Source organism: Gavia stellata, chromosome 10 (genome assembly GCF_030936135.1).
Source record: "Gavia stellata isolate bGavSte3 chromosome 10, bGavSte3.hap2, whole genome shotgun sequence".
NCBI classification, from domain to species: Eukaryota; Metazoa; Chordata; class Aves; order Gaviiformes; family Gaviidae; genus Gavia; species Gavia stellata.
The window spans coordinates 10,728,731-10,756,208 of record NC_082603.1 but is presented as its reverse complement, the minus strand read 5'-3'; the positions used below and the strand labels follow the sequence as shown (position 1 = coordinate 10,756,208).

The window sequence follows — 27,478 nt, the reverse complement described above, 5'->3', positions numbered from 1 at the left end:
TGATGTAAAGTATGCCAAATGGAAGTAGAATTCTGCAAGTCTAGTGTTAGGGTATTTGGAGAATTAAAATAAATGAAACTAGTGTTTTCAGTGAAATAACTTGTTACAAAATACCATGGACACTAAGGTGTTTGTGAATACCTTTGAAAATCCAGTTAATTATTTACAAAAGTAATACTTGGGAGTTTTCACAGGTGGTGGAAACTGTTGATGGAGACAGTAATGAAGATGAGATTTAAAAGCTGTTTTTTCTTCCTTGTTATGATGTATTCAGACAAACTCTTTGCAGAAGGTAAATATGCTGAATTCTATTGCTAATTAAATGTACATTGAATCTAGAACATGCAGTCTAGGTAACTTAAGCGCAAGGTCTTCCATAGCTTTACCAAGAGTAAACATTGCTTTTTAAATATAATTTTGTTGTGAGATGGCTGATGATCATGATTCAACTGTCGCTGTAGCTCAGGGCTACAGATTCTTATCTAAGCTTCAAAGCTGTAATATTGAAAGGTTCAGACTTTTTATTCAGAAGTTTCTTTTTAAATGTATTTGAGTGGTTTTGAGGCACTCATACAAATTGAATTTTGTACTATTAAAACATTTTATATATTGAAGTGTCTTGGTGATTGAAGTGTTTTGGCTTACCACAAAGCAGAAGAGTGGAAGTTAAACAGAACCTGCAGAAGCTACTCTGGGGTGGTTCCTCATTTCTTATCCCTATTTTCAGTTTTGCTTAAAATTCCTGGGTTTATATAGTTTATGTACCACTTGAACTGCAAGTTCACACAGCTGTGGACTGTATATGAGGGTACACCTCCTTTAACTGCAAAGGTGTCCCTTTTTTTGCATTTCATTTTGTATTTGCTAATGTATATTTAACTCCAACATATTCGTTGCAACTACCTCTGTCTTAACTACAGTTTTGTCCTTATGCAAAGCAGTTTAAATTACACTGATACCCTTTGGAAAGTCGAACAAAAGGTATGTAGGTACCAACCATATCTGTCTTTTAGTTACTTAAAAATCTTAATTATCCTCAGGTTTGGGTGTGGTTTCTTTTTTTTTAATTAGATGTAATACAGTGGCTGTGTGAGGAAGGGAGAATTATTTAAAAAAATTATCTTGGCACTTTCTATTTAGTAAAAATACTAAATTTGCAGAAAATTCTAGTAAATGCAGTAAATTCTAGTGACATTGAATGAAGGAGCAGTAGTTTGTTATTTTGGTTCTGATGTGTGTAGGGTGAACACAGCAATGCCAACTTGTGGGAAAATTCTGCCCAATTACTGAGATTCATAGTTGGTGATTTGGTTTTTAGCACTTGATTCTTCAGGTTAGATTGCCTTGTAATGCCATGGAGAGAATTTTTGAGACACAAAGGATAAATTTATAAGGAATCCGAACATAAGTATTGCTTTTTGGTTTGTTTGGTGTTTTTAATAACTTAATGTCATATTCAGCACAACTCCTTTTAAAGGTATTCTCCTGTTACTTATTTGGGTTTTTTTTAATGGCAGTTTTGCTTGTGCTTTCCTTAACCTCTATTTCTTCTTTCTTTTCCATTGACACTGTTCTTAAACTTGCTGAAGAAAGGGAATTTAACTCCTATATTGCCTCCTGGCAGTTTGTCATACTCTTCTGATAATGTTTCCTGAATGAGGAGCTATGGCATAGCTAATCTTGACACTGTTGTCACTGGATTTTGGAGCAGGCATCAGTATGTTTATGCAGCAAAGGGTGCTCATGCTTACATCTTCTGGGCTAAATAAAGAGTCAAATAAATGTGTCCTGCATCAGTTTTCCCCAGTTCACATTAGGAAGTTTCATTCTACAGCTGATACTCCTGTGAACCTGAAGAACAAAAGCTGATATAATTGTGATATATCTTAATTTCAGTAAGTCTTACAAGACCCTTCATGCTTGTAAGTATTCAGAATTTCATTCACCTTGTTCGAAAGCCTGAATCAATCCAACTGATATTAAATAAATTAATGCAAAACAAGTTCATATCTGGGCTGAGGTTTTTAGTGAGACATATGTTTATCTTTTTGCAGATAAACCTTGTGATTTGCCACACATAGAAAATGGAAAGATTGCCCAGTACTATTATAATTTCAAAAGTTACTATTTTCCTATGCATAAGGAAAAAAAACTTTCTTATTCCTGTATGGTTGGTTATACAACTGAAACTGGGAATCAAGATGGAAGAATAACTTGTACAGCAAAAGGATGGTCTCCAGTGCCACAGTGCTACAGTGAGTTAGCTTTATTAATCTCATCATTGCTTCTTGCAGGAAACTGTTTTAGCTGGATTTCCTTGAACATACAGGAACAGAAACTGTGTAACAGGAGGGATAAAATGTATAAGTTAGGACAACAAGGTGAAATCAATCCTTTATGTATACAAACTACATATGTTTGTGGAATGCTTTTACAATAATACATATTCTAAGGGCTTTTACCATATATGTTTTCATAAGGACACCAAGAAAGTTGCCCAGTTTCCTTATTTTGGGAAAACTAACAGATAGTTTCCCCTCAGATGTATATCCTCTAGAGCCTCCCTGGCTCTAGATTCCTTGGTTGTCATGTTCCATGTTATTAGCATCCATTTGATGATTGGGGTAGAGATTCTTCAATAGGTCAGGAAAACAAGATTAGATCAGGATAGCTAAAACCCCCCTTCTTTTGTTCAGAGAACAAAAATATTCCACCAATTCTTTCTTTCTAACCAAGCTGTCTCCCTTCATTTAGAAAAATGTAACAAGCCTCTTTTGGAAAATGGCTTTTTTTACGGTACAGAAATGTACTTCAAAATACATGAGAAACTGCAATACAAATGTAATCCAGGCTACCACACTCCAAGTGGTGGTACTGAAGATACAGTACAATGTCGGCCAGAAGGATGGTCCTCCCAGCCAAGCTGTACTAAAAAATTTGGTAGGATTCTACTTTTTTCTCCTTTATAATCTGTCTTATATGCATACAATTCTGCTGCCCTTGCTGTACCTGTAGGGCTGAACTGCCTATGTCAGGTTATCGTCCGAGTACACCTAAAGTAGGTTCTCAGCTGTACCTCAACAGAAGAAGTTGTCAGATTTCACATGCTGCTAGTTTTGTGAATTTGTATAGTTAAAATTTTATGTAGAAGGTATCAGCATAGATGAAATCGTATGTTTTCAAATAAATCCATTGCCATCCGAACTTTCTTCCCGAATGATGACTGGAAAACTTGTGTAAACTACTGCATTTTTAATTATTCATTATTTGCAAAGATTTTGCCTTGGATATTACCACTTTTAAGGTGTTTCTAAGGAAAATTTTGGATTAATAACTTGAAGTGAAAAGAACAATTAATATTATGCCTATGCTTTATTTATTTAAGAGTTGTGTCAAGTACCCAATTTACAACACGGCAGCTACTTCACAGCCCAACGAGAGCTTCGATTGAATGAAACGCTGCTATACAAATGTGATGAGGGATATTATACTGCAGGAGGAAACACTACAGAAGAAGCAGTGTGTCTAACACACGGGTGGTCCCTTACTCCAAACTGCACTAGTATGTAATGGGCTGGAAAATAGTTCTGTTTGAAATGTGCTTTATTCTACAAATGAACAAAAATTTACAAAATGGCTTGTTTTATAAGGGGCGGGGGCAGGCGGGTGGGCAGGCCCGGAAGCCTTCCTCAATGAGTTTTCACTGCTGTGTGTTTTCTTCCTAGAAATATCTTGCTCCTCTTTGAGAGCAATAGCACATGGAGGTTTCTATCCTGTGAAGAAAATCTATGAAGAGGGAGATGTAGTTCACTTTTTCTGTGAGGAAAATTATTCTGTCAGTGAATTTGACCTAATTCAATGTTACTATTTCGGATGGCATCCAGACCCTCCAGTGTGTGAAGGTACCTTATTTTTATAGTTTTACTATGTCAAATTCTTAGTGAAAGACTAGCACCTTCTTTCATGAAATGCTTTATAAATATAAAATAAAAATATGATTTTTGTACCAGTTCATAGCCTAAATAGAAATAAAGTGTTAACTGAAAGGTATGGAGCCAAGGCAGCAGGGAGGGAGGCAATGATAATTGGAGTCCACTGAAAACTAAATCCGGCAATAGAGCAGATACTGTCTCTTGCTGAGGTTGTATCCTGGAGAAGCAGGAATCAAGTTACAGGGAAGTTGTTCAGCCCCTGAAGCTCAAGTTAAGCCATGTTCAGATTACATGAAGGTTTAATCAAGCATGTTTAATCCTGCCTTGTGAGGTGGGAGCATGCCTCTTGAGAGTCATTAAAAGTAAAATTTGTAACAAGTTCCTCCTGAGCTTGGGGACTGGGGTACTTTTCAGAGTTTTACAGCCTCACCAATCTATACATGTTTTTAACAGAATTTACTAGAAAGGTCATCTGAAGACAGAAACAGACTTCTAGCAATTGCTATCGCTTCCTCCATCATTGGAGAATAATGGCGATTCTCAGAAAAGAAACTTTCAAAAGAATGAAAGGTCTAGTGAACCAGATGAGATGTAGTATACAGCAGAAAACAGTAAAAATCAGTATTTAGTCTAGTTGAGAATTTATAATATTTTTCAACATACCTTGATAGTTGTTGGTCATTGTCTTGTCTGGATATTGTCCCCTTTATGAAGATTACTTCTGAGCCTTAGGACATCTCACTGCCTCATAGTAACAAATTCTCTATATAAAGGGGATGCCAGGTGTTGATGACAGCGGATGGGACAATCAATCATTTTTATTGGTTTAAGCTAAATCTATGGTATTCTCTTCCAAAATATTTTCACAGGAATTTTTCCCATGAAGAATGTTTTGTAAAGCAAGTTTAATATTCATGTGTGTGGTGCTTGAGATTAAAAAAATAAAATATTATATTTAGCCTTTAAAAAATACTGTGTTAGGCACAGTTTTTGGTAAAAATAGTGTTTTGTAATTCCTTTATAGCTAATCTTGGAGAAGACTATGTGATTGAGTACAAAGATGAATTTCATCTTCCCTTCCTAGAAGATAAAGTAGTGTTTAAAATGCACTAGAATCTCCCAATTAAATGGCATGTGTTAGGACCCCAGTCCTGTATTTATTCTGATGATACAGCAGGAATTTTTCTTGAGTGAGCACAGAGAAGGTAGGTTGCTCAGGAGAATGAAAACATGGCCTAAATCTAGTTTTGAGGATACAGTAATCACAAACTTAATTTGGGGATAGGAAATGGGCTATGATTTTTGCTGCTTCTGTAGCATTAGAATGAATACATAACCTGCTTTAAATATTGTATCAATGGAGGGTAGGGGAAATCTCTATTTCTTGAAGTCCTTTACAGAACATTTTATTAAGTCGATGTGGAGAAATTGCAAATTTGTTTATAGCAGTGCAATAGCATAATATCTCTATTTTATATTTGTTGAATGTAAAATCACTTTTTTGTTTGGGTCTCCCGTTTTGTTAAGAAAATGGGAGTAAGCAAGTACTCTGGATCAACCAAAAATGTCTTTCAAGTGATAGGCTTGCATGCCATATAATAAAATTAATTGTTTATGTGGTTTTGATTAGTGAGAAAACAATATGGGTTTATATTTTCAGATGTAAAAAATAAGTGTCCTCCACCACCGCTTCCTCCTCATGCCCATGTCATCACAGTTAGAAGAACATATCGTAATGGAGACAAAATTCGTATACAGTGTCAAAGGACCTTTGAAATAAGAGGACCTGAGGAAATTCAGTGTGAAAAAGGAAAATGGACATCACCCCCTATTTGTATTGGTTAGTACTTTTGTGAAGACTGACAACTGAACAGAAATGATTCTTCAAACACTGCCTTAATTTTCTGGAGAGCCTCAGTTTCCATATATGCAAAACTGTTTATGTCCTCCTCTGTTAAAATGCTTGAGATGTAAAGTGCTGCATCATTTGCAGCCAATCTGTTGTTCACAGATTAAAGTGAAAAGATGAGCTAGGTGAATTCAACTGATATCTGTGTTGTGTAGTTCTCCCTTGGAATATTAATTTTATTACAACTTACACTGCATCGGTATCTGTCTGTTTTGGTATTTGAAAATGAGTTATTTCTGAGAAAACTGGTTCTAAGTTTCTGCTATGGTTATAGGAACTATGGATAAACGGGAATCTGAAGCACCACCAACACTCGAGGAAGATGCAGCAATAAGGGCAAGCAAAACATACCACAATAAAGATATGAGTAGGTGAACATAGCTTTTCTATTTTAAAGGGACTTCAATGCTCTCCAATGCTATTATAGGCATTTTATGACTACTCTTATTATTCTTTTGCTATAGTACAGTTCCTTACTCTTGAAAATGTTTTCCTGTGCTACAGATGTCAATGTAGCAGTTTGAATGAATGAAAGGCCATTGTTGCATGTTTCTAGTGATCATAAACTCACCTAAAAGCCTGTGCTGTATTTGTAATTTCATTTCATACATTAACATTTACCTTCAGTCATTCTGTACCCTTTCTGTTAATGTTGTCTGAACATGCAAATTCATGACTATTCTGCTGATCCTTTGATTAATAGTTCCAGTGAGGTTTCTTTTGTTTATTTTGAACCACACAACAAAGACAGACAGTCTCATCCCAAAAAAAGAGCTAGTCTATATTGAGTGTAAAAGCAGCAAGATTCAAGAGCAGATATAGTTGAGGAACACAGAGGGAAATAGAATGCCTGTCTGCAATTCAGTAAGGCAAATGTAGAGTTTCTGAAAACAAAATTTAAAAAAGAAATTATATTGGTTTACATTTTATTGGTAAGTAATTTTTTTTGCTTAGTCTACTATCAGTCTGATACTTTCGCCATTCTTAACGTTGTTTTAAAGATCTAATTACATATCTCCTTACCTCGTATTAGAAATGCAGCAAGACTGTACCTCTCCACCTGTGATTAAAAATGGTGTTGTTCTTGGTCCGTTATTGACAAGTTACAAAAATGGTTCCTCAGTAGAATATGGTTGTCAGCGTTACCATCTTTTGGATGGACCTAGTACTGTTTACTGCGAACAAGGAAACTGGACCGAAAAACCAACTTGCTTAGGTAAGTCTTGTAAGAAAAAGAAAGTTTTATCATACGTAATATAGAAAGGTAAAACTGGAGAGAACCTCTAGATAATCCTTTCATGATTACTTTTTCTCTTTCATTTGAGTTAATAAAGATTCCAGAAACATGAGGATGAACCAAAATCAAATATACCTAGGCCACACCTGCTAGGTATCTGCTGGCCTGTTCTAACAAACACCTAGTTAAATAGATTCCTCTTTTTACCTGAGTGAGCTATTCTAGAACATAGCTATCCCTGCTACCTAGGAGGATTCTCTAATTTCTTTCTCCCATATTCTCCATTCAGCGAATTTCTTCCTGTCCTTCAATAGGTGTTTAGAAGGAATGACAGCAGGCATTGCCAAAATGGCTTTTAGATATGATTAACCAGGAATATAATGACTTCTTGGACTTTCATTTTTAAACGTTCAGCTTTTGTTTTTATTATGGGTCTTTATATCTATCATTTCATTCTGGACTTTATAATTTTTCTGTGTTGCTTTTATGTACGCCGTTCAAAACAATGTATAGAACTCCCATTAGGGATTTACCAATACTAGCAGTAATACTTCTTTTGATGATCTACAAGAGTTGTTTACCTTTCCTTCCTTCCTGTAATGAAATAATTCTGTTTTGCTAGCATCCTTTGTTAAATTGACTTCACTTTAAGTTTGTAATCTACTGTGAAAATGCAAATAAATAACCAGTTCAGTTTTAATTACTTATTTCTAAATTAATAAAATGTATCTCATCTGGATTGAAAGGTCCAGATCAGCATTCTTGGATCTGAATACTCAAATTTAACAAATCCTTGGAAACATTGAAAACTCATTTCCTATGAGCGTTGTCTCCTAAGCATCCAAATAACCACATCATCCTTTCTATGTTTTCTGAGATTTCTTTTCAACCCTCACCTAATGAGACCAGAAAGAGCACTTACTGTAGTTAGGTTCAGGAAAATATTCATACAAATTTGTTGTTATGGTGCTGTCATCAGAACGTGTAATAACTGATTTCTCCTTGCCTTTCCCTCTGCAAAGCATTAATAAGGGCCTCTATCAGGCAATGATTCTCGTGGAACTTGTAGAAATTTATTTTTATAACTGTTCCTCTATCAAGCTTTATTGAAGTTGAACAGTGGTTTCAAAAGTTAACCGTCTAATGGAAGCTAGGCTACCTGATGTGATCCCAGCATTAAATTTTAAGAAACCTGTCAGAAAGCAACCAAACCAATACTGACCTTAAATAACCTGAAAAAGCCCAAAGAAGAACACAAAACTTCCAAAAGGTTTTTGGAAGATCTCTAAATTATTTTAATAGTGACAAAACAAAGAAAAAAGCAAAGAAAAGGCCATTGTCAAAATACTTCCTTAGGTTAATAGTTTAAATTTACTGTGTATTGACTACTACTGTTCTTGAAGGACTTAGCAAACCTTTCAGCCAAATCTGACAGGTTATTTTTGACGAATTACTATTTTCATTATAAAAAGTCCTTTCAAGTTACTAGAGAAGTTCTCTTCTTCTTCGATGGTAAACCCAGGCTGCCATATGTTTACAAATACTTGTAGAAACTGGATTTTGGTCAGAAGTGTGTGTTTTCTGTGATTTACTGTTCCAAGTTTTTTTTGGTGGGTTTTTTTTTTTTGCATGTTATTTCTGTTACTTCAGCCCATTTCTTTATATTTGCATTCTTTTTTTTAATGCAACTATAGATCATCATCTTGCAAGATTCAAAACCAGTTTAGAACTATTGATTTAGATCTCTCTTTCTTGACTCTTACAAAAGGGAGCTAAGGAGTCATTTAAGGTTGCTTTTTACTGAAGTATACTTTTATTTCCTAGAACCATGCACTCTTAATGTAGCTGATATGAACAGCAACAACATAGAGTTGAAATGGAGACAGGAAGAATTAGTTTTCCTACATGGTGATCTCATAGAATTTGAATGTAAACAGGGATACAATTTTCTCCAGACTACCATTCCATCTCCTGGGAGGACACAGTGTAACTACGGCAGACTGAAATATCCGAAATGCATTATGCAAGGTAAAACAATATTTTTTTTTATTGCCTTTTTAATTAAACAATCTCAGACCTATTTAGAAAAAATTTGCTTTGGCAGTGCAGGCTTAGAATCTGTTGTAAATAATAGATGTTTAGGGTTCAACAATACAGATATGCACAGATATCCTTGCACAAGACAGCTATATTTTTAAATATGTCCAAGCACAGAAAAACAGTACGCCTTCCTTTGATGCGGAAGGCTGTAGAAAGGAGGGAGGAGCTCTTCTCCAAGCCCAGGGAACTCAAAGCTCTCTAGAAAGACAGCTGTAAACAATTAAATGCACAAAAGGGATTTCTTACAGTTAGAATTAAGCAGGAGTTCGCATTCTAATCTGAGATGTAATGAAATAGTAAGAAAATACACTATCTGAGAGTCGATAGGTATCTAGTGTTGACAGGCATTTAAAGCTGCTGATTTGTTAGTTTCTTAAGCTGAATGTTTCTCAAATGTTTTTAACATTATTCTAGCGCCTACAGAAAAATGTGACTCTCCACCTTCTATTGCAAATGGAGCTCTTACTCTTCCACCCCTGATCCAATATGACAGTGGTTCTTCAGTTCAGTATAGTTGCTCTGACTATCATTTTTTGCAAGGATCTGAGAGAATCTACTGTTCTGAAGGACAGTGGACTTCACCACCAGTTTGTATAGGTAGGTATGATAAGACAAATAAACAGTTATTTCTCTGTAATTCATAGAATCATAGAATAGTTTGGCAGGGACCTTTAAAGGACATCTAGTCCAAACCCCTTGCAAGGAGCCAGGGACATCTTCAACTCGATCAGGTTGCTCAGAGCCCCCTCCAACCTGTCCTTGAATGTTTCCAGGGGTGGGATATCTACCACCTCTTTGGGCAACCTGTTTCAGTAGTTTACCAACCTCATTGTAAAAAATGTCTTCCTTATATCTAGTCTGAATCTACCATTGTCCCTTGTCCTATCACTACAGGCCCTACTAAAAATTCTGTCCTCATCTGTCTTATAAGTGTCCTTTAAGTATTGAAAGGCTGCAATAAGGTCTCCCCGGAGCCTTTTCTTATTCAGGCTGAACAACTCCAAATTTGGATACTTAGAATGTATAAATTGAGTATTGTCAACTAGAACTTTCAGATTTCAACTTCTGGTTTTTTTCACTTAGAGATGAAAGTTTCAAGCTAGACAAGTTTCCATTTGCTTCTATTTTTTTTTCTTAAATATAACATGCCTACAGTATCTAAAAATACAGTGATTTCATGTATAATATATTAAGAGAATGGGAAATAATCTACAGCTTTAGTGCAGGCTGGTCAAAATGATGCTATTTCAAAAATCATTGATTTATTAACACTGATTAAGTTTCTCTTCTTTAGAGCCTTGTACTTTGTCAAAAAATGAAATGGAGAAAAATAATGTGCTGCTGCAAGGGTTCTATGAGAATCAAGTTTACTTTTACCATGGGGATTATGTTGGATTTTACTGTAAGCAGAACCATTTTGGAGCAGAATCTGGTACAACTTTATTTCAAGTGCAGTGTAAGAGAGGACAGCTGATGTATCCAAGATGTGTTGAAAGAGAAAAATAAATATGGACTTCAGGAAAGCCTATAGGAAAGGTATGTACATGTTCTTTAACAGCTGAATTAAGATTGCTTCATATTTTCAAGATCACTACAGTCAGCTTTAAGAAATGAGTGTGCGGTGTCATTGTTGGGTCTGAGCTGAAGAAGGGAAATGAAAGTGCTTTGTGGTATGAGGATTGGGAATGCAGCAGAAGAATGCAATATTGGCATATGCATGGAAAATTTAGGATGAAGGAGTTTTGTAAGGCTTACAGTGATAAACTTGAGGATGCATCACAATCTGGAAGACTTGAGCAAAGTGCCATGACGAGAAGATGCTGAGCAAGTAGTGCCCTTTGCGAGGATATTGGTGGTTTTGGTAGCATGAATGCTTTTGTGACTACAGAATATAGCTAAATTGAGATTTAATTTCATGCCCTTCAATGTTGTGATGTTAAATGATGTTAAACTCTAATTTTACAGAGAGAAAAGAGAGGCCTATTTTTTTGTACATCTTAACAGCACCCATGTCTCCTTTCACAGGTAAGAAGCCTCTAAAGGACAAGGCTGGAGGGACAAGGAAAAAAAGCAAGTATTGAAAAAAAAAAAAGAAGATTGTGTTTAATGGCCTTATGAAACCAATTAAAACCTAAAAATATGCAAATTCTACTTAGTAGTTAAATATTGTTCTTAAAAAAAGGTCAAGAAAGCATCTTTGTTTTGCTAATTGAGGTAATTTAAACTATTAAAATATCCAGTCCAACTACATTGTATGGTTTCCTATGACACTTAAATCACAGAATCACTAAGGTTGGAAAAGACCTGTAAGATCATCAAGTCCAACCATCAACTAACACCACCATGCCCACTAAACCATGTCCCACAATGCCACATCCACACATTCCTTGAACACCTCCAGTGAGGGTGACTCCACCATCTCCCTGGGCAGCCTGTTCCAGTGTTTCACCACTCTCTCAGTAAAGAAATTTTTCCTAATACCCAGCCTGAACCTCCCCTGGTGCAACTTGAGGCAATTTCCTCTTGTCCTGTCACTTGTCACTTGGGAGAAGAGGCCAACACCCACCTCTCTGCAACGCCCTTTCAGGTAATTGTAGAGAGCGATGAGGTCTCCCCTCAGCCTCCTCTTCTCCAGACTGAACAACCCCAGTTCCCTCAGCCGCTCCTCATCAGACTTGTGCTCCAGACCCCTCACCAGCTTCGTCGCCCTTCTCTGGACACGCTCCAGCACCTCAATGTCCTTCTTGTAGTGAGGGACCCAAAACTGAACACAGGATTCGAGGTGCGGCCTCACCAGCGCCGAGTACAGGGGCACGATCACCTCCCTACTCCTGCTGGCCACACTATTTCTGATACAGGCCAGGATGCCGTTGGCCTTCTTGGCCACCTGGGCACACTGCTGGCTCATATTCAGCTGGCTGTCAATCAAAATCCCAGGTCCTTTTCTGCGGGGGAGCTTTCCAGCCACTCTTCCCCAAGCCTGTAGCGTTGCATGGGGTTGTTGTGACCAAAGTGCAGGACCCAGCACTTGGCCTTGTTGAACCTCATCCAGTTGGCCTCGGCCCATCGATCCAGCCTGTCCAGATCCCTCTGCAGAGCCTTCCGACCCTTGAGCAGATCAACACTCCCGCCCAACTTGGTGTCGTCTGCAAACTTGCTGAGGGAGCACTCAATCCCCTCATCCAGATCATCGATAGATATATTAAACAAGACCAGCCCCAAAACTGAGCCCTGGGGGACTCTGCTTGTGACCGGCCGCCAACTGGATTTGACTCCATTCACCCCAACTCTCTGGGCTCTGCCCAGAGATGTTGGTACTCTTGGGGCTGTGCCTTGAAACATGTTATGTGAACATATGAAGAAAATTCAGGTATGTAGACAATGTTTGCCTCACATCCATTTTTGTATGTTTTAATAAAAAAGTCACTGTAAGCATCTCTTCTGTATTTTGTCTTTAAACTCCATCTTTCTGTGATATCATTGCTTCTATGCTGTTCCGTATGGTTTTCCAAGGCTTTTGTGAGTGCTACGTGAATAAATAAAACAACAAAGAAATTAAAGCATTCAAGAAATAGACAAATTCTGCTTACGTAATCAAAACCCATCCAACCATTTGGTGGGAAAAAGGTTGATAAAAATAGCATTTACATGCTATTTATGATTGCATTCCAAAATATTTTCAAAGTATTTAAAAGTCATTGCTTTATAAAGTGATATTTAAAAATGAAGACAAATAACAACGAGATTTAGCAATTTAATATAATGCATGTTTGATGTGTGACATGTAGAGCTGAACTAGATGTTCACTATAGCTTTTATATCTAGGTCATGTTATGAACCACGATTGTAATGTGAATTGGTGAGCGTTTCTCAGTTAAGAGATAATGTAAGAACTCGGTTAAACAAAATGATTGGTGATAAGTTTTTAACCAGTAAATTTTGGTGTATTGAGCATTGTTACCATAATAGCAGCCATCTAGGCTTGCTATGCATCCAGAAAGTATTTGCACTCAGGACAAAATACCTAGAAGTTCATCTCGGTCTCTGAGTTTTTACATCCTAATCTTTCCTATGTCTATGAGGATAGAAGAAAAACTCTATTTCCCTTGAACATGAAGGGTGTTTACATGATGGACTAGATCTGTAAGCAAAATCTTGCAAGGCAGCTAGTGCATCCATGACCATATCAGTAACACCACACAAGGTCAACGTACCTAGGTATCAATATCAGAAAGAACAAATTTGAATACAGATGTAAGCAAACTGGGACGAATGGGGGAAAAGTAATTTGGGGCAGGTTGTTTATTTGGAAGGAGACTGGGGTGGAGAAAGGGAAGTACAAGCATGGTGAAAAGACGATCAATAAACAAGAAAGTGTAATAAGGTCTGCACATGATATAATTGAGACTCACCTGGGATACCACTCAAGCTGCTCTGTGCTTGATCACCTTAACTTAGATCAGGCCAAAATCCCAAATCTGTAGTCTTGACCATACCAGAGAGATCCAACCTGTTACTATGGTCTGGAAGACCTATTCAGGGCAGGGAGGGATGGCACATTCTCTGGCTAGCAGGGAGAAACACACGAGACAAATGGATAGAGCATCGTTGGTGCCCATTCCAGGCCTGATGGCATCAACATCTCCCCAGTTGCTTTCTAACACTAGTCTGTGCTAGTGTATTTAATTCTCTTGTTCTTTTTTTTGTTCTTTTTTTTTTTTTTTTCCCCCTTCAGCATGTTCAGGACAGCATCCAGGTATTTTCTCTGGTAAAGAGAACATGGTTTTCTTTCGTTTTCCCCTTTTCAATTTTTTTGCACAAATTGTTTTAATACAAACTTGTTGCTTGCAATTTGAAATCTCTGGCTATGTTATTTCTGTTAATTAGCACAGCAGAATTAAGTGAAAGAAAATTAGAGCTACAGCTTGGGTTTCAAAATCTGAAAAAGCTCAGAAATATCTGTGTGAAATCTTGAAAAAGAAAGATTTACGATGTGAACATTACAAAACCAACCGAACAGAGAATTCTTACAGAAGTTAATGAAGACACAAGAAGTGATCAAGTTGCTTTTTGGAAGGTAAGGAAAGTTTATTAATTACTCCTTTCCACTACTTTAATTTTCCCAGAATATATTCATGCAAACGTGGCTAGGCAGTGTGGGAAGACATAGATCAGTTACACACATTGCTGTGGTAGCAGAGAAGCTGCTGCAGGCACACACCTCATGCACGCTGTTGTCCTAGTGTGGGTGGGATGCTGAAATCACATCTGCTAAAACGTTGTGCTTAGTGTACGTGGAGTATATAGTGCAAATGAGACTCAGTGACATACAAGCCCAGGAGTGTTTCTGACCTCCTAAGTGTATTTGAAAGCAGAGAAAGAATTTTTATCTTTGACATTATTTGCTTACACTTACCAAACAGTGGTGCTAGAATAACTTTTAAAATAACCATCAACATACCAAAGACCTCAATTTAACCCTTTAACAGTCCTGAACTTTTGCTGGCTTTCTGCATAGTTAAGCATAGAATTGCAGAATAAGAATCAGGCTGCTCAGGACCCTGTCTGGCTGAGTTTTTAATATCTCCAAGGAGATACTTTCTAACTTTTCTGGGCAACCTGTTCCAATGTCTGTCTACCCTCATGGTGAATCTTTTTTCCTAGTATCTAACTGGAACTTCTTTTGCTGCAGATTTGTGCCTGTTGTCTTTCATCTTATCACTGTGCATCTCTGAGAAGAGTATGGCTCCATCTTCCCTGTACTCTCCCAAAACTGGAAATGAGGTCTCCTACCAGCATTGTCTTCTTAAGAAACATTCAGAAAAGAATGGGGTTTTTTTGGTTGTGTGAGGCATGATAAAAATAATTATGTTTCTGCTGGTGCCTTTCCTTGTGTAGCAGAGCCTTCCAATAGCATCAGAATGGCAATAGATCTCAACTCTGTCATTTCGCAGTAATAGTGCTGGCTTGGGAGTAAGTAGATGATATGATAAACTTTCTGTGCCAAGTTTGGCTTGTGAAAATTTTTTCAAGATCAGCCTTTTATTTATTATCGTAGAATCATAGAATAGTTTGCGTTGGAAGGGACCTTTAAAGATCATCTAGTCCAACCCCCCTGCCATGAACAGGGACATCTGTCACTAGATCAGGTTGCTCAAAGCCCCATCCAACATGACCTTGAACACTTCCAATGATGCAGCATCCACAGCTTCTCTGGAAAACCTGCTCCAGTGTCTCACCACCCTCACTGTAAAAAATTTCTTCCCTAGATCCAATCTAAATCCACACTCTTTCAGTTTAAAACTGCTGTTCTGTCGTGACAGAGAGGCCTTGCGTGCCAACCTTGCGCTTACGCATTTTTTGCAAATATCAGCTCAAAAGGCATTCAGATTTATTTATAGATTGTAATTTCTGTTTTCCAGTGAAGTTCTTGCCTCCATGGTACATAATAGAGGAAATGACTTTTGTCTGGATATGAACTCACAGATCAGGGCAATTCCTGTAACAGTCAAAGTTTTGAGTGCTGTATGTGCTGATTCAGACAAGCACATTTTAATCAAAGTGAACCTGTGCCCCAGTGAAGTTTCAACAACTTATATTGGCTTTAAAATGTTTCATGTAGTAAAGCTGGTGTGCCTGTTGCCCTCCTGTTGCCCAGATCTGTTGCCTTTGAGGAGCTCTGGATGAAGCATAAGACTATTTGGTGAGTGTAAAAAGACCCTTCTCTTTAAAGAGCAGAACAGGGGAAAATGGAAGAAAAGGGATTAAAGTCAGTCTCCACAACATTTGTTGGAAGTAGAATTCAGAGCAATTTCCTATGTTTTAGTAAGTGGTGATTTACCTTCTGAAGTCCTGACATGAAATTGCTGGGCTTTAAAGTCAGTCAGGTATCACGGGTCTCCAATCAAATATCTAATATCAGAAGGGGAAGGTAGTTGTCTCGGGGAATTTTGGGTAGAGTGGCTGCAAAAGCAGTACCACACCACTCAGCGGCATATAATTTAAATTTTTTTTACTAAGCAGCAGGTTTGGTAGAGCAAGAGGGTAGTAATTTCTGCTGTAAGCTTTCTGTTCTATGACGCTGACAAATCAAAGGCCCTGCTGTTCTGGTCCATGTTAAACCAATACTGTGGTCTCAGGAGAAGGGGTCACTTACTCCAACCAGTCAGTGTGTCGGGTGCTGGCTTCTGGCTGCCCCTACACACAGTGGGGTCAGTCTTCTACACAGTGCTGGACATTTGCGTATGGAGTTCCCCTTCCCTTGTCCTGAGAAGCTATTCTTTTCAGTACGAATTAGATGGTCAGCATAACCTGCTGGTGGCCTCTCTAATATTGTAGACCCAAGATCCTCAGCAAGTTTGCAGACGACACCAAGTTGGGCGGGAGTGTTGATCTGCTCGAGGGTAGGAAGGCTCTGCAGAGGGATCTGGACAGGCTGGATCGATGGGCTGAGGCCAACTGGATGAGGTTCAACAAGGCCAAGTGCCGGGTTCTACACTTTGGCCACAACAACCCCATGCAATGCTACAGGCTTGGGGAAGAGTGGCTGGAAAGCTGCCCGGCAGAAAAGGACCTGGGGGTGTTGATCGACAGCCAACTGAATATGAGCCAGCAGTGTGCCCAGGTGGCCAAGAAGGCCAACGGCATCCTGGCCTGTATCAGAAATGGTGTGGCCAGCAGGAGTAGGGAGGTGATCGTGCCCCTGTACTCGGCGCTGGTGAGGCCGCACCTCGAATCCTGTGTTCAGTTTTGGGCCCCTCACTACAAGAAGGACATTGAGGTGCTGGAGCGTGTCCAGAGAAGGGCGACGAAGCTGGTGAGGGGTCTGGAGCACAAGTCTTATGAGGAGTGGCTGAGGGAACTGGGGTTGTTCAGCCTGGAGAAGAGGAGGCTGAGGGGAGACCTTATCGCTCTCTACAACTACCTGAAAGGGGGTTGCAGAGAGGTGGGTGTTGGTCTCTTCTCCCAAGTGACTAGTGACAGGACTAGAGGAAATGGCCTCAAGTTGCGCCAGGGGAGATACAGACTGGATATTAGGAAAAATTTCTTTACTGAAGAGAGTGGTAACACAGTGGAATAGACTGCCCAGGGAGGTGGTGGAGTCACCCTCCCTGGAGGTATTCAAGGAGCGTGTGGATGTGGCATCGTGGGACGTGGCTTGATGGGCATGGAGCTGTGTGGTGTAGGTGGTTTTTGTGTGTGGGTGGTGGTTTGTGGGTTTTTTTTTTGTAATGGTTGGACTCGATGATCTTACAGGTCTTTTCCAACCTTAGTGATCCTGTGGTTCTGTGATACTTGGTTTTATCTACACGTGAGTCCAATTAAAGATTGTAACCAGAATCTCTGTGAACCTCTGGTCTCCCACCCCCAGTGTGTTACAAAATGTGCGAAGTTGGCAAATGTGAAAGAGCAAAGTTTGTCTGCTGCTTCTTTGTTATCCATCTCATATCAGAGTCACCTAGTCAGAGCTGGGTGAAGGCAGTCGGGTTCTCACTAACCTGAGCAATGCTTTCAGGTAGGCTTCAGCCCATGGCACCAGTGCAAGAAGGGTGGTCTTGCTGAGCATCCTCCTATATTAAGGCAAAGCCAAAGTGATTGTACACAGTGAATATAGTCCTCTTCTGCCTTGGTGTGGAGATCAGATTTTAAACAGTACCTGTGTTTTCTCAAGTGAATATAAGGAAACATGATCTTGAATAGGAAGAACACTTTCTTTTGTCTTTTTATAAAAAAAGAAAGAAAGAAAGAAATCTACATGTTGTGTAATAAAAATTATGCAACCATTTTGGAGCCGACTTATTGGAAATAGCTGCCTGATCAGCAATTGCTATTTGGAAAAGGTAACTAGGTGTTTTCCAGTGACTGAGTTACAAATGAGGCCAAAAGTTAATGACCTATACAGATCTATAAAAGTTAATGACCTATAAAAAGGGACAGGGATGGTGGCAGATAAGGTGGAAATTCATTTTCTTTTAGTTCACTTTTTCATTCTTAGTACTATACTAAAAGGAAATACTCCTGAGTGAGAGACCAATTTTTCTGAAGCACAGGAAGATTAGAAGGTGAGGAAGAAGTGAGCCACAAAGATTGGACTCGGAGAAAAATCCAGAAAGCTTTGTTATATACTGTTTGTGGGGTTTGTTGTTTTGTATTGCAACCTACCAGGACTCCATAAATGACAGTTCGTGCTTAGGATCATGTTGGACTACCATGTAAGAACGTCAAATACAAATAAATGTTACATGACTCTAGAAATATTAGTTGCATGTTTATATTCCTGGTTTTCTCTAAGGAATGTGCTTAGTTCCTTAAAAAAATGGTTAATATAAGTGTTAATATTGGATATTTGTCACTGAGACTTTTGTGGACTTTTAGAAAAAAGCCTATCTGCAAGGTGCTTTGAAGTTCTGCCAGTTGTATGAAGTGGCATATCAATGATGATAAAATTCATTTAGTGTATACGGTAATAGCAATATCTGTTGGTCATCAGATGGATGTTATTCAGTAAACAAAATAATGCCACATGTGTTTTTGAAAGAAGAAAAAAATAACTCAAAGTTGATTGCTATGTTAGTTAATCCTGTGTTTCGCAATAGTTCGCAGCAGCAAATGTACCGGAAGAAAAAAGGAGAACGTCCTAAAAGAAGATTGTGTAAGAAATTCCACAGAAAATAATCTTGAAAATAATCACAGCATTTTCACATGAGGATAGATCTCTGTTCAGTCAAAGTTGTCCTGCTGGTGTAGCCCAATAAATACAAATTTTGCCATTGCTAATAAAAGAACACAGACTCTGCATTGACTTGACAATGGAGGATCTCTGGGCTTGCCTGGGTTTGTCTTGAGCTGATTTTAGCTTGTTTAGCTGTGATAGCATTTGTTTAGCGATCATCCCATTTGCTGCCTAAATGTGTTTTAGTTTACCTTTATTCATACTGGTAACAAGCAGTTATTGACCTATCTATGACTCGAGACTAAAATGTGGTGTGGGAAAGGAGAATTGTGGGATGACATGAGAATGAACAGAGGTCAAAGACTATAAAAACAAACCACAGCGGTCAAGCAGTAGCCCCAGCAGAAGTGCACCTTGGTCTTGTCCAGGTAAAATCAATCTTAGTGAACAGAGATGCTGAATGACTGGGATCCAAAAAAGTGGACGGTATTTGAGGTTCAACAAGGCCAAGGGCCGGGTCCTGCACTTTGGCCACAACAACCCCATGCAACGCTACAGGCTTGGGGAAGAGTGGCTGGAAAGCTGCCCGGCAGAAAAGGACCTGGGGGTGTTGATCGACAGCCGGCTGAATATGAGCCAGCAGTGTGCCCAGGTGGCCAAGAAGGCCAACGGCATCCTGGCCTGTATCAGAAATAGTGTGGCCAGCAGGAGCAGGGAGGTGATCGTGCCCCTGTGCTCAGCGCTGGTGAGGCTGCACCTCAAATACTGCGTTCGGTTTTGGGCCCCTCACTACAAGAAGGACATTGAGGTGCTGGAGCGTGTCCAGAGAAGGGCGACGAAGCTGGTGAGGGGTCTGGAGCACAAGTCTTATGAGGAGCGGCTGAGGGAACTGGGGTTGTTCAGTCTGGAGAAGAGGAGGCTGAGGGGAGACCTCATCGCTCTCTGCAATTACCTGAAAGGGGGTTGCAGAGAGGTGGGTGTTGGTCTCTTCTCCCAAGTGACTAGCAGCAGGACAAGAGGAAATGGCCTCAAGTTGCACCAGGGGAGGTGCAACTTTCTCTACTGAGAGAGTGGTCAAACACTGGAACAGGCTGTCCAGGGAGGTGGTGGAGTCACCCTCACTGGAGGTGTTCAAGGAATGTGTGGATGTGGCATTGTGGGACATGGTTTAGTGGGCATGGTAGTGTTAGTTGATGGTTGGACTTGATGATCTTACAGGTCTTTTCCAGCCTTAGTAATTCTGTGATTCTGTGATTAAGAAAATACATACATGTAAACTCAAGGAGACCTCAGTACTTAGGAGGAAGGGACCCCTGCTACTTGCATTGAACTCTTCCCAGCAAAAACCTTTGTACACTAATGATTCACTGTGGCATTTCTCTCCTGTCTTGCTAACCTCCTTGAGAAAGACTAGTGCTATCAACCAGAGGAGCAGGGGAAGGATGAGTGTAACACTAGAGGAAGTGGTTAGGTAATAGGACAGTTTTTTCTGTAAAAAACCTTTTTTTTCTTTTCTTTTTTTTTTTTTTTTTTTAAATCTGCATTACTGAGGCTTTCTTGCATTAATTTGGACTATGAATGTTAGCGTTATTGGAAGTGGACTACCAATAACTTAGTATTTTTATTATGCTGTTAAGATTTTAAGCAGACTGATAATAAGTTATGGGCTCCACATATAAGGTGGTTTTGCCCATAACAAAATTTTAAGTTTGAAAAGCTAAGTGCAGTATATTGTGTGTTATAAACACACCATGAGGTTTTTGGTTATGGGTTTCATAATGCTTCTGTGTCAAGTTCAGTCTGAAAAGTTTTGTGAAAAAAGTATTGCAGTCTTTTTGCAATAATTGCATAATTTATCTGTACAGATTGCGTGCTGTGTTTCAAGAAAATTAGGGGAGGAGATTACTAGGACAGCCTCAGGAATCATGGGAGTGAATGCAAGTAGTGCAATTTGGAGTACAGTAAATATCAACTCCATTGCAGAGGATGTCTTTAAATTCTAAAGCTTGGAAATGACACTGCTGAGCCACACTGTAGTGTTTCTGCTGTGGATAGGCTGTACTATATGTAAAGGTAAGTTATTAAATGGAAATCTATGCTTGTAACTGATGTAGCTGGTGACAATAAAGAAAAATTAACTGGAAAACCCCCCTAAACTATGCAGTTTACTTTTTATAGAATTCCTTTCAGAAGTTTGGAATGAGAGTTATAATTTAGAACTATGCGTTTGAGAATATTTGCTTTGTATTTTCTTGTATGGGCTTGCTTCTTCGCCTTGTGCCTGAACTTAATGACTGTCATAAAGAACTTAACTTATTACAAGTCATAATTCACTTAAAATACATTAATCCATATAAATTCCTTTGTATTTCAATTTCACCACTATTATTCTAAATAGATACTATTAAAAATGCAGAATACTGATTTGATTTTAAAACATTATACATCTCTTTAAAAATATAGGTACTTTGTTATTTGAATAAGTTGTATGATACAAAAAACATGCTGCCTGAAGGAGGTCTTCACTGAATATATTTATTCACCTTTATTAAAATAACCAGTTTTAAACTCCATGATTGATCCATTTAAATCTATTCATCACAACAAGATTCTTTTCCCCCTCTGCCTTTAAAAGTGCTTTCTTGTATATACCTTATACTTTCAAAAAATGATCCAACTTCTTTCATTTTAAAATGGTGGAACTAATTTTAGGAATCTGGGACAAATGGATGTATTAGTAGAATTAAAGAAAATTGAGAATAGTGACTGCATGTGTAAAACTTTATTCCAGTATAATGCTAGAAGACGAACTGTACTCTGAGAAATTCAGAAGTATATTCATATTTTCCATTAAATTTTTTTTAGTTTAGTAACTTTTTTTAATGCAAAGACTGTGAAAATAGTGAAAAGATGATGACAAATTCTTAGCGCAAGAAGATAGTGCTGTTTATTAGTACAGTGTAGTCCCAGATGGAGGGATGTAGGTCATTGGAATATTATTTAACTCCTGTGTAATGCCGTTATTTGCAGCTGTCAGTAGTGTCCTGTATGTATCAATTAACAAGAACTTATGCACAGTTTCTGCTGGAATAGCATGCAAACACCCACATATCATTGATTTTGAATAAATTCCTAGCGGGGTAAATCAGGATAAGAAGAAAATGGCAGTGTGCAGTCAAATAATAAGAATCTATGCACAGCTTCTGCAGGAGCAGCCTGTGAAGACCCAGCTCTCATTGACTTTGGAGAAATCGTTAGCGGGCATAAATCAGGATATAAGGAAAATGACAGAGTGCAGTACATGTGCAACCCTGGATACACTTTATCAGGATCAGAATGGGTAACATGCCATGAAAAAATCTGGGTACCTGGACCGCCACAATGTTTGGGTAAGTGTAACTTTTATTTCTGGTTGACTTTGTACTGGTAGACAAGTCTAATAATTCTTAAAGTAGGAGTTTCGGAATTAGGTTTACATTTGTTGCTTGATTACCAAGTCTGTAATGGACCAAAACTAATCCCTGGGATCAACGCTTCTTAACTTGTGGATCTTGGGCTTTAGCGTCCCAAAAATCATTTACGCTCAGTCATGGTTTTTATCGTGACTATTTTGGAGCTGTCTGGAAGGTTACAAGCAGATAAACATTTTGTCTGTGCTTCCAAGAACTTGTGCAACCACTTACAGGTACTGACGGTGGTGTCAGCCTCTTTCCCCCAGTGATTACGTTTGCTAAGACATCCTATGAATCCAAAGATTCATACTCCACCATGTTTAATTTTTCTTTTTTCCCCTAGCACCATGTACCATTACAAAACAGCAACTGGAAGCCCAAAATCTACTTCTCTCCAATGGACAAAGACGCACATTTTTGATTCAAAGTGGTCAGTGGCAGAGATTTATGTGCATGACAGGATTTAAACTCACAGCCTCTCCTATCAAGCAGTGTTTTAATGGGCTTATCAAGCTTCCTTCATGTATTGCTGGTAAATATGCAACATACTTGAATAATTTTGATCTGTAAAATACACCTTGTGTGTAATTTTGCAGTTGTGTGTAATTCTTGCGTTGCAGAATAAGGACCATAACACCTTCCTTTCCTACCTGTAGAAAATGTTCTGCATTACGCAAACCATTTTTGCTCATCAGGAACAATGGTGCTCCGGAATGCGATATTCTGTGATTGTCACTTTGCTGCACTGCTGGTCTTAAACGCACCTCTCTCTTCAGATGTTAGCTGTGGAGCCGCACCTGAAATTCCCAACGCTTACATTACAAGCACTCAACAGGAGAGGTATCTGCCCGGTGCCAGAGTGCAGTATGAATGTGAAAGGAATTTTCAAATGATGGGTGGAAATTATGTCACTTGTACAAATGGAGAGTGGTCACAAGCACCAACCTGCAGAGATAGGAATCTCTGCCTTCATCTTGCCTGTTAGCACAGAGGGGACTGTTTGTTTACCTAAATACTCTCAAGACGTGTTGGAGAGGGAGAACCACCTGGAGTAACGATGGAATCTCAATATGAGTATAGTCGTTCTCCCCTTTATTCAAGCTTACAGAGTATATATAGACAGATGCCAAGAACACGCGTCCGCAACAGTTGTATAATTGGCTTACAGCCTCTGTTCACGCGCCAGGGCGGCGAGTGTGATTGGTACAGTGCTCTTGTGCACGCACAGGAGCACTTCTCCTCTTCGTGGATGTAGCTCCTTCTTCTTGTTTACCATTCCACTGTCTCTTATCACAACAGGCTTTCAAGGACAGTTAACGGTTTCCTCCGAGCCTTCCCCCTCATCAAAGACTGGGTTGCTCATGGGAATCAGATCGTGTCCCTTGTTACTAAGCCATTCCTCCACAAAGACGTTACCTTTTTTACTTCTGTTTTCCCTGTGTACCCCATCTTTGACAGAATTTTTAACAAGATATTGATGCCTTTAACTGTCGGTTGTATAGGGGAACACCTCAACGACTGCAAGCGTGACTGCAGCAGTGTCTCTTTTCAGATGTGACGTGCGAACCTCCTCCAGAAATTGCTGGTGGCAAAGTTCAAGGTGTTAAAAAGTCAAGGTATTTGCCTGGGGAGAGTGCTCGCTATCAGTGCTGGCAAGGTTTTCAGATGACTGGGGCTTCCACCGTAGCGTGTCAGAATGGGACCTGGACAGAGCTGCCAAGGTGCAAAGGTAATTTCTCTCGCTCTTCAAACGGTCTCCTGTCAGCGAGAGGCTGTCGTGAAGCTGACTCAGTGGCATTTATATGTCCAAATTTCAGTCTCATTGCTGTGCACAGATGCAAGAATGTATCTGGCACGCTCAGGAAAAAGCCTTTTTCCCAGGTATCTGTTCAGATGAGTTTACCAGCTGAGTTGCCCAGGTGGCTTCACTCGAGAGGGCCCCCTCAGGAAAACCACCCTGAGGCTGGGAGCAGTTGCTGGCCAGGTCTAATTGTGAGACGCAACCCTTGGACTTCTTAGAGTCTACTTTCTGTGCCTGCCTGATGAGAAGAGAGTGAGAAATTTTGCCGCCTGTGTTGGAGAACAGAGCCCACAGCTTCCCCGCTAGTTGACATCCAGATAAGGCAGACGACGCGTTGCTAGATCGAATGCCATGGGGTCAAATCAACTGTTAAACCAACTGAGGGTAGAGTTTGATGTGTGAGCCAATACCTAGGTACTGTGTTGGTGCCTCCGAGGGTTTTGTGAGCGCACTGAATAATCTCATTTGTTTTCATTAGACATAGAGAAAGTTTCAGCACATGAACCGATGCAGCAGCATTTGACCCAAGCACCACCCCGCTGGCAGCTGAAAGGGGTGCAGAAAAAGCAGATGAATTCAGACCAGGCTCCATGTCGTGGCTCCCGAACACAATGCCAAGTGCAAAGAGTGTCAGTGCTGGTGCCAAGGGATCTGGGTCTTCTCTGAAGGTTTCCCAATGCAAGGTCCGTTGGAAGGCCAGCCTTGGCAGCAGTGTGGTGCTTGAATAGGCACAAAAATGCCTGAGGCAGCAGTGCTTCAGGACCGGCATGTGTGAACTCCCCAGTGGCCGTAAGTGGCCCACAGAGCCCTAGGGCTATCCTGTGAGTGACTGCAGTGGTGCAGTTCAGTGACAGTCATTATCGTTTGCAATCGGACCCACTCTTCTCACCGCTCAGGCAGTACAGGGAGGAGGTGGGTGTCAGGCTCTTCTGCAGAAAGAGCTGTGCCAAAGGCTACACCGTTATGCAGGACGAGAGGCAGTCCTGCAGACAGCTGCAAGCAGTTCAGCCGTGGACAAACGGGGTGAACTGGCAGCTGCGAGTCCCAGCACAGGAAAAATGAGAATCCCTTGCACTTTTTCACCTGCCAGGTATTTGGTTTTCTCTCTGCTTTCCTCCGGGTCTCTCAGAGCAGTGCCAACGTCCTGTCCAGTAGGATCTGTGGCCAGGCCTCCGTTGCAATAAAACTCTCATGGCTTTCTCTCCAACTGGGAATTTTCTTCCAGGGAAAGGTGGGAAATGTGGCCCGCCTCCAGTTATCGAAAATGGAGACCTTCTTTCCTTCCCCATGCAAGAATATTCACAAGGTGCAATTCTGGAATACAAATGCCCAAGCCTCTATGTCCTGGAAGGATCTCAGTATATCACCTGTACTGATGGGCAGTGGACAAGCCCCCCAGTTTGCCTAGGTACGTTGAAGCACGTGCTGCGTGGCCACAGTCTGCGTGACTGCTCCTGACATCTTTTTCTCAGATCCCGAGGACATCGCTTGTGCAGCAGCACTTGTGCTGGGGCTGCGATGCCGGCAGGGCAGAACAACGAGTCCTTCTGCCGTCCAGAAGGAGCTGCTGCTTGAAGTTAGCTTGTGTAGTCCCCTCTGCCGCCTGCTGTCTCTCGCCCCCACAACGGGTTGGGGAGGAGGGGAGTCTGGCTGAAGCCCCCCACATGAGGGGGTCACCATCACTGTGCAGGGCTCCCGAGTGCTCCCGAGTTGGGGACAGTGCTACGGTTAGCAGGCTGTGAGTGGGGAGGAGGGGTCTGAGTGCGTGGCGGCGCTGGGGAAATCCGGGGCTGCGTCCGTGACATGGCCGTGAGGAAACGAATTTAGAGAAGTGCTTAGGGAAGGAGGGATCTCAAAAAAGACATGGGGAAGTTCATTGGTGCCTGGTGACTTCCCCCACCCATGCTTTGATCTTGCCCTGAGTGACTGTCAGAGTGCAAAGGCTTCTCCATAGCTCTGCGTGGGGTCTCAGCCATGGTCTTTTTTCCTTTTTGCTTGGATGTGAATGTCTTTCCTGTCACAAGTAGCAGAGGGTCAGAGCACATAGCTGGGAGCGTTTTGCAACGCAAAGAACTTCTGTAGGTCCGAGGGGGCGGGGGGAAAGAATTACCTGTGGTGTGTCTGTATGAAGTGATGACACTCTTCTCTTGCCTTTCTCAAGTGGCCTGTACAGCATCTGAAGACGACATGGGCAGAAACAACATTGAGCTCAAATGGGTCGCAAGAAGAAAGCTGTATTCCAGATCGGGTGACTTTATTGAATTTCGGTGTAGAAGAGGGTATTTGGAAGACCCGGCATCTTCCCCCTTCAGAGCACAGTGTATGGAGGGGACGTTAGAATATCCACGGTGCAAGCCAGGAAGTAAGTCCTCTCCACTCCGGCCACAGCTTAGGCGCTGTGTTGTTGCATTTGTTGTGCTGAAGCTGAGGGGAAAGCCTTTAGCTTTGCTGTGGAAGCGCCTGGGGAAGTAGTAGCAAGGTGCCAGGGCGTGGGAGCACCCTGTAGGCTGCAGGCGGTGAGGGGCAGTGCCCCCAAGAAGCCGTTGACCGGTGCTCCTGAAATGGAAAGACTGCTGGGGAAAGGGCTCTCAGGTGGTACCAACAGTTGCAGAGCATTGGTTGTCCACTGTGAGGTCTACAGGCAAATAACGAAAGTACTTTTTGCAGAGAACTGTACGGTGCATGAGAGGATTATGGAAGGGAACAATATTCAACTGCAGTCATCCAGCTGGTCGAGCACTTCCACCTATCGCTCTGGGGATTATATTTTCTTTGAATGCAGACGGTGGTACCGACAAGTTTCACGCCCTGAGAAATTTAGAGCACAGTGCCTGGATGGAGAGATTAACTATCCTACATGTGAATGTAAGTGCTCGGTGCTGAGGACACGGTGGGGGCTGTAGAAGGAGCTTTGCTGAAATTGCCTGTCCGCTGCTCTGAGGAACCACTGCGGTGTGTCAGGCTTGGTCTTCATGCCTTCTCCCCTTTTTTCTCTTTATGCTGCAGGGATATTTGGATAAATGGAAATGGCATGAAGGAGCCCGGCTGTGGACATGAGAGACCTCTCAACCAACCCAGTGATTTGAGCTCAATTTTTCCTCGCGTTTCCCATTTTGTTGTGCTTTTTTTGCAGCTGAGGCAATGTTCTGTCTTGGAATTTGTTACTGTTTTTCTTTGTTGTTATTGGATGATTGTGTTTACATTTTATCCACATTTTATCCATTTTTTGTAAATGTATTTACATTTTGTAAATGTGTTTACATTTTAGCCCTTCGATGTTGATCTCACTGTTACTCTTACTAACAATTGTGTCCTGAAATAGGCTGGCTTTGGTGGCATACTGAGACAAAAATTAAAGCCCACAGGTAATTTGA

General features: G+C 40.5%; 1 protein-coding gene across 1 annotated transcript; it reads left to right on the top strand.

The window, feature by feature from the left end:
* The first annotated feature begins 89 nt into the window (after window positions 1–89).
* LOC104250515 (coagulation factor XIII B chain) lies at window positions 90–27,478 on the top strand. The gene is made up of 19 exons (XM_059822165.1): window positions 90–292; window positions 2,055–2,255; window positions 2,755–2,940; window positions 3,386–3,562; window positions 3,726–3,902; window positions 5,593–5,772; window positions 6,116–6,208; window positions 6,875–7,057; window positions 8,903–9,106; window positions 9,593–9,775; window positions 10,473–10,680; window positions 20,857–20,924; window positions 22,052–22,240; window positions 22,647–22,835; window positions 23,856–24,032; window positions 25,330–25,512; window positions 26,266–26,466; window positions 26,772–26,969; window positions 27,111–27,478. The coding sequence occupies exons 1-19, from the start codon at window positions 211–213 to the stop codon at window positions 27,122–27,124; spliced, it is 3,093 nt and encodes a 1,030-aa protein (XP_059678148.1). The 5' UTR covers window positions 90–210; the 3' UTR covers window positions 27,125–27,478.

Bases quoted from the DNA above. Each gene is read 5' to 3' on its own strand.
- LOC104250515 (XM_059822165.1), top strand. From the start codon at position 211: ATGGAGACAGTAATGAAGATGAGATTTAAAAGCTGTTTTTTCTTCCTT. The intron at 3,903-5,592 runs GTACCTTATTTT...TTATATTTTCAG, and splicing joins AGACCCTCCAGTGTGTGAAG to ATGTAAAAAATAAGTGTCCT. The intron at 26,467-26,771 runs GTAAGTCCTCTC...TACTTTTTGCAG, and splicing joins TCCACGGTGCAAGCCAGGAA to AGAACTGTACGGTGCATGAG.